This window comes from Sardina pilchardus, chromosome 8 (assembly GCF_963854185.1).
Source record: "Sardina pilchardus chromosome 8, fSarPil1.1, whole genome shotgun sequence".
Classification (NCBI taxonomy): domain Eukaryota; kingdom Metazoa; phylum Chordata; class Actinopteri; order Clupeiformes; family Clupeidae; genus Sardina; species Sardina pilchardus.
The window spans coordinates 26,411,704-26,418,305 of NC_085001.1; the positions used below are offsets into that span (position 1 = coordinate 26,411,704).

Sequence of the window (6,602 nt, forward strand, 5' to 3'; positions counted from 1 at the left end):
CCCCCCTCGAGAGTGAGCCCTGCTGATTCTGGTGGAACCAGACAAACTAGGATTCCCTGACCGATCAGTCCTGTCTGGTGTGCTCTGCTCGGCGCTCAGCAGTCCCACTGAAGCGTGCGTGCGTGTGTGTGTGTATGTGTGAGTCAGGATTGTGGAGAACCTGCTAAACCTTGCCCAAGCCCAAAAACTTGCACTCCCTCTATTCACTCTCGCCCGCCCCACCCTGCCCCACCCTCGCCCCCGCCCTACCCCAGTCCCTTCTCAGCCCTTCTGTGACAGCAGTCAACGAAGAAGCAATTTCTGAAGTCACAAGCCAATTTCTTTTCTTTTTCTCTTTTCATTTCATTTAGTGATCAGCTTTCACCTTTACCCATCCCTTCATTTACATGCTCCCTTCCCGCTCGCCCCTGATTCCTTTCACACCTGTGCAGACTACCCCCTCCAACTCTTCACCCCCACCACCTCCTTCACAGTCTTATGTCCATCACCGGCTGACTCCCTGCCCTTTCCTCTCCTCTCCTCCTCCCTCAGGGTCTGTGGCTCTCTCACAGCCGGCAGAGGCAGAAGAGCGTGGGGATGAAGACTCCGAAGGCCACCAGGATTGGGAACATGAGGCTGCTGTTGTCGGCGGCGTACGGATTCGGCGTGCGTGGGCCCGACTGCACGCGGTTCTTGGCGGCAGCGGAGGGACTCTTGCTTCTGCCGTCGTCGGGCAGATCCAGGTCTTCCTCATCTATCTCCTCAGGCTCCCGCTTATCAAGCATTCCAGGGTGAGGTTGCAGCTTTGGAACATCTGGGGGTTATGATTGTGTGTGTGGGAGAAAGATGGAGAGAGAATATACATAAAAACTTTATGTGAAAAATGAAGACGGATTAAAAACGGCACCTTTGGACAAGAAATCATACTTAAACGACCCATTAATAAATATAACAGAGGTCAACTGAAATGGATTCAGGGATAAAACAGCCTGGTTTCACTCAAATGAAATGACAAAAACAGATCTTGCACAAGTAATTTCATTACACAGTACGATATGGAAAGTCCTGATCAGACAAAAAAGTAAGCCACAATTATTTTTGCAATATTCCATGTGGTTAACCACAAGCACAGTAATGCAGGATTTTTTAAAAAAAAATGGTACAATCCAAAAGGACCAGCAACTCTTTTCACTCACCTTCTAGTGTCCCCTTCATCACATATAGTCCGCACACCTTAGGGTTGTCATAGTAGCCCTAAAGAGGAACAGTTGAGTCAGTCGGATGAGGATGAACTTAACAAAAGTTACAAAAATAATAATATAATAATAACAAAAATGGTAGCCAAATGTGAGTTAATAAAATCAGGTTCTTAACCATAAAAAGACAAAAATACCATGCTCCTCTATCTTATCTATCGATCTATAGACAGCAGAAACACATTCAACAAAAAGCTCTTTGGAACTTTGAAACTTTGGAATAGAGTACTGAAATGTGACACTCAGTTTCCTTGACTGCAGTGTGACTGGATCTCAACAAGCTTTGGAAGTGGCATCTACAGCATTGTATTTACATGTACCATCGTCTCTACATCATAAATTGTTTTTAAATGTCGGCTATAGCCATTTAAACGTGTTTTACCTGCTAGGCAGCCGTTTAGCCACGTAACAAAAAATTCCCAGTGAAGTGTAATCGTAAGAAACAAAATCCCTGTGGATATTTTGCGTCTAAGGATTTTAACTGCATGCTGTGAAGTTATATGCAAGAAGAAACCCATGCTAAAATAAAACTCTAGTCACAAATGTGATTACTAGGAATTATGTTGTAGTATGTGATTCCTACTTCCTAATGTGAAATGTGAAATGTAAAATTATTTAAATAGATTAAGCCAACGCTATGGTTACCACTATGGTTAGATTGAATTGTTTAGATCCAGTGGAACTGCTGCCCTGACAACGCTACGTCAAGGCTTTGGTACTCCTTTGGAAAACAATACAGGGGGTTGGGTACTCAGCTGTAACTTTCTTTGACTTTAAACCAGGAGTGAAAATACAGCAAGTTTTGATATTTAGTAATATTACAAACAGGAAGAGACATCTACTCTGCAAAAAAATAAAATCTAAGCAAGTGTTATTGAGATCAAAAAAATCTATTTGGTATCTTTTTAGCGTGAAGAGACTTACCCAACACTCTCTCAACAGATCATTTTGACTTAATTTAAGAAAACTTTAACTTATTTGAAGGGGGTCTCATCAAGACAGTTTTGCTTAACCCACTGGCAGACAAATGTGCTTGTTTCCAGAAGACATCCTAATTTAAGTCAAATGATTTTATGAAAACAATACGAACTAAATTTTTAGAACACTTGGTTGGATTTTATTAGATAAGCTGTTTTTGGAGCGTAAAGTCCAATAATAATAAAAAGGTCCAAGCAAGATAATGGTATCCTATCCTCCCTCACCTTAACAAATTCTACCGTGAGCTTGCCATTGAAGGTAGAAACTTCCCTCTGCACACTCAGTTTGCCCCTCTTTATGGAAAAGGCCACAATTTCATCATGTGCTGTGCTGTGCCCAACACGCTCAAAGATGTCCAGGTCCTTCACTACGGTATGGCCATTCAGACGCACATCGAAAACCTGAGAACACAGCATGCAACATTTCAACACGACTGCAGTTGAAACAACACAGACGTTGTGCGTTGTAATAAAACAACTGGAAGCCTGATCATTTGCATATACAAACACAATTTTTTAAACAAATTTACGTTGGAGCCCTTTTTTCAAACAGCTGAAAGGATATGTTTATTCGTCAGGGCAAGAAAAGTCCTGACTTGAAATGTCACAGAAAATGTTTCAGGACATGTACAACTAGGATTTGTAGCCCCATAGATCATCTTAAACAGAAGGCAAACTGGTCATGATCTCTCTGACTTTGGGTACAAATTGTTTGCAAGACAGGGTGTTGACATCACATGCCCATGTACCAGGCACTGTATTTAACTGCGCATCCAGAGCAAAGAGCAGGCCCTTTTCTGGCCATTTTTAATATTTTCAAAATTGCTGTAACATTTAGTATATATTCAACAATATGTTCATCAGATAATGGACAGACCTAGTTTCTTCCCAGGGACAAATCTGAAGGTTAGCACCAGAGACAGTCACGTAAGACTAACTAGGCCAAGAGTGTTTCACTCTGAATGCAGGCTAGGAGGTTACACACTTTCTCTTGCAGATTTGAAAGTTGACACACAAGGCAACAGCAAGGCTTATTAGAAAGAGAAAAGCGAGCTTCACAAGACTTACCTTCTGTTGTGACTGCGCAAAGTAGACCTCTGCAAACTTCATCACCAGAATGTATTCTCCCTCCTCGCGGATGGGCACCTCGTACCCAAACGTATCCTCATTGTACCTTTCTGTCTGGTAGAGAATCTGATCCTCTGGGTTGGAGCGTAATATAGGCAGACGCATTCCATAATCAGAGGCTGAAACAGGAGAAAAAGAGAAAAAGGACCATGAGGAGGAGGCAGATGTGATTAAGGATGATGTCAGCTCACAGACAAAGCTCAAAGTCTTTCAACATCATCAAATCTTACAACTGCATTGCAATAGGACTTGTGCCACTATGTATTTTCTGTCGCATTAGGTTGGGGAAAGATATGGTTAGAAATCTGTTAAAAAGAAATCCGTGAAACTATCTTATCAAATCTGTTCACATATCAATAGGGGAACAGCTGCACTCATCAAAGTGCTGAGTGTTGCACTCGTTGTATTCTGTCATGTTATCACTTCGCGCAGAAAGGAAGTGACAGGCCCTTGCTGTCAGTTACACGTGTACTTCCTTTGCCATAGAGCTAGCTACTTCACTTAACCGTAGCTTTGAGGCAGGGCGGTGTAGTAATAACAGATTTTGATAAAGCAATTTTTCGTGACCGATATTGGGGCTGATGTTGATTACTTATCATAACCACAAGCTGTAAAGCCACATTGCTGTATTTGTAGCTAGCTTTGCCAAATCACCTATCTACACTTTGACTACAAATCACTCAAGCTCCGAAAAAAAACCCCATTAGGGTCACTAGTCATGAAATAGCAAGATGCTTGTCAATATTTACTCTCTTTCAAATTAAGTTATCGGTTAGCGATTTTAGACGACAGAAAAAAATATGTCAATATTGTAATCGATGGAGGGGTATTTAAGATGCATTAACGTTAACTTACACATACGAATATTCTAGAAACATAACGTTACAGTAAAGTAAACGGCCATGTCCATGCTCAACATATATATTTACGTTATCGTTATGCAAAACCAATTCTACAGTTCACATGCTAATGATTCATTCATTCATCTTGCAGCTACACATGCTAATAATAGCTTAGGTTTGGGTTTCACTCATGTTAGCTAGCTTCCCCATAGAGCCTTAACGTTAACGCTACCGGTTGGAGATACAACTAGCCAACGCTGACGGCTACCTTTGCCTTACATTTGCTGCGAAAACATGTCAACCTATCTCGAAACCAAAACACAATCTACTCACCTTTTCCAACCTTTCCTTCTAAAGGATCTTTCTTGTAGTGGATGCCATCTGCATCTGTATGAGCCTCTCCGCCAGAATTTACAGCATATATTACACGCTCAGCAAGGCTAGGGCCCCCTCCTTCAGTCCGACACAGCTCAATCAGGAGGGACAAAACTGCCACCACCAGCCAGCCAACCCCCGGCATCGTTACCCTCCGCATTGCTACACAACGCCGGGAGCAAGCTTCCAAAAACGTGTCGACAAAAACTGAAAACAGAGGGAAAAGGTTACGTTAGCTTCACTCCCCGGCAACCTCTGCAAAAATCCACACAACCCCCATTCAACATGAGGTAACGTAAGGCAGCTGGCGGCTAGCTAGTTAGCCAACATAGTGAACGTTTCTCAGTGTAACTGCCACTAGCGTACTTGCTAGCTAGACATTTGTAGGTGACCACGCATTGTATTCCATACAAACACAGCTCATCAAAGAAGACCAAATCAATTAGCCAGTGCTCACAGTTTGAGGTTGAACAGCTATCCAAAATCCCACAAAGTACAGCCAGTTCCGTTTAGATTTCGTGCCTGCTATCCGTAGTTGACTTGTCCCAGTCAATGTGCATCTACCTGTGTTGGCTGTTAGCTTGCTTCCTATTTAAGTCAGGCAGCTAACGTTAGCTGACTTCCTCTTGCATTGACACCAGCGTTTCCAGCTGTAGTATGCCGAATTGCAGGTATTCTGCATTGGAAATTATTGCGTGCAACTGAAAGCCTCTTATGGGAGCCTTTGTAAATTCTAGCAGATTTTATGTGACTGAAATTCGATTCGTAAATGACCACGGGCAAAACTAGACTAACACTAATTGGTATTTCTGCAACTGACTGCCATGCAGGGCCGCACAGTAACGCTAACATCGGCTTTCTGTGAAGTTGATGTAGCCTGAGTAGAGAGGTGGAATGTAATCTAACTTGATCGTTGGGTCATTGGGGAAGGGCAAACAAAATACCCAATCCTGCATCCATCAGGATAACATGCAATTGGTTAGTAATGGGTAGCCTATAACCACTAGCAGATTCTGGCAAATCATAACGTAGGTTACAGTAGGCTGTCAACTTTCACTTGAGAGATCAGCTTCATTCAAGGAAGACTCTATCGACCACTGTAATGGAGCTAATTAGGCTAATAAAAACAGTGTTATTTTTCTCCAAAATGCATATATTGGTGTTTAACTAGATTGGTTTATTTAAGCACAGTGACAGGTAGGTTAATGCGCTTAATACTCGCGTTTAAACCGATGACATTGCTCGGAGAACACTGTTTAAAAAAAAAAAAAGCTGCATGAATGTCATTGAATTGTGTTTGGAATAGACTTAGGCAATATGTTTCTAATCTTCTCCCCCACGACGTTTAGCTTCTAGAGATTTCAGAACTTCGAGTGCCGCCTGTCAAACAGCCTATGCAGTATTCATGTTAGATTGACCTGCAAATGTTCGGTTGGCAAAATGTTAAGCCAGCAACACATCTGTATCAGATGTTTCGGAAGTGCGCTTAGACTAGTAACCATTTATTAATTAATTTGCATTTGTGGCACGTTTGGATTTCGATTAAATGCTACGACAATTAGAAATTCTACGGCTAAAAGTTATTCAATTAACACAACAAGAAATCGTTGGCATAGTGTTGATTTTATGTTTCAGTTTTCTGTAGCATAAAATGCGATAACTGTGAAATGACATGCGAAATATCTAGATATCGATAACGTCAACGTATGCTAGGCTAATGCAAGACATTTACAAGGTAATTGATAGCGTCCGCCACAACTTTTTAGATTTAAGTTGTCTCTCTACACAATTACAAAGAACATATTATTAGGCTTAGTAACATATTGGTATGTTTGAAGAGATTTTGACAAAAGAAGTTAGTTTTATTCTTTTACCACATGATGGAGCCTGTCGAGCGCTGTATGCTGAGGTGGACTGCATTCCCTGCAACACTTCCTCGTCTTGGCTGTTGCCATGGCGATTGGGACGTTCTGTCCCATCGGCGGGTCAGAACTGAACTAGGAATGTATGTTAGAAGGCATTTCAATCCAGCCTAAAACTGAACA

At 41.8% G+C, this 6,602-nt stretch overlaps 1 protein-coding gene across 2 annotated transcripts; it reads right to left on the reverse strand.

Annotated features, from left to right (window-relative positions):
- Nucleotides 1–259: 259 nt before the first annotated feature.
- mlec (malectin) lies at nucleotides 260–6,489 on the reverse strand. 2 transcript variants are annotated; one of them, XM_062544078.1, is made up of 6 exons: nucleotides 6,432–6,489; nucleotides 4,516–4,764; nucleotides 3,281–3,459; nucleotides 2,438–2,614; nucleotides 1,176–1,233; nucleotides 260–793 (listed from the first exon to the last, which is right to left on the reverse strand). In XM_062544078.1, the coding sequence occupies exons 1-6, from the start codon at nucleotides 6,475–6,477 to the stop codon at nucleotides 546–548; spliced, it is 957 nt and encodes a 318-aa protein (XP_062400062.1). In that variant the 5' UTR covers nucleotides 6,478–6,489; the 3' UTR covers nucleotides 260–545. The 2 variants fall into 2 exon arrangements, with proteins under 2 accessions (XP_062400062.1, XP_062400063.1); XM_062544079.1 differs by lacking the exon at nucleotides 6,432–6,489 and adding an exon at nucleotides 5,015–5,407.
- Nucleotides 6,490–6,602: the final 113 nt, after the last annotated feature.

Coding starts and splice junctions, on each gene's coding strand:
- mlec (XM_062544078.1), bottom strand. CDS start 6,477: ATGCAGTCCACCTCAGCATACAGCGCTCGACAGGCTCCATCATGTG. Junction 4,765..6,431: donor TCGACAGGCTCCATCATGTG/GTAAAAGAATAA, acceptor CTCTGTTTTCAG/TTTTTGTCGACACGTTTTTG. Junction 3,460..4,515: donor AGAAGGAAAGGTTGGAAAAG/GTGAGTAGATTG, acceptor CTCCTGTTTCAG/CCTCTGATTATGGAATGCGT.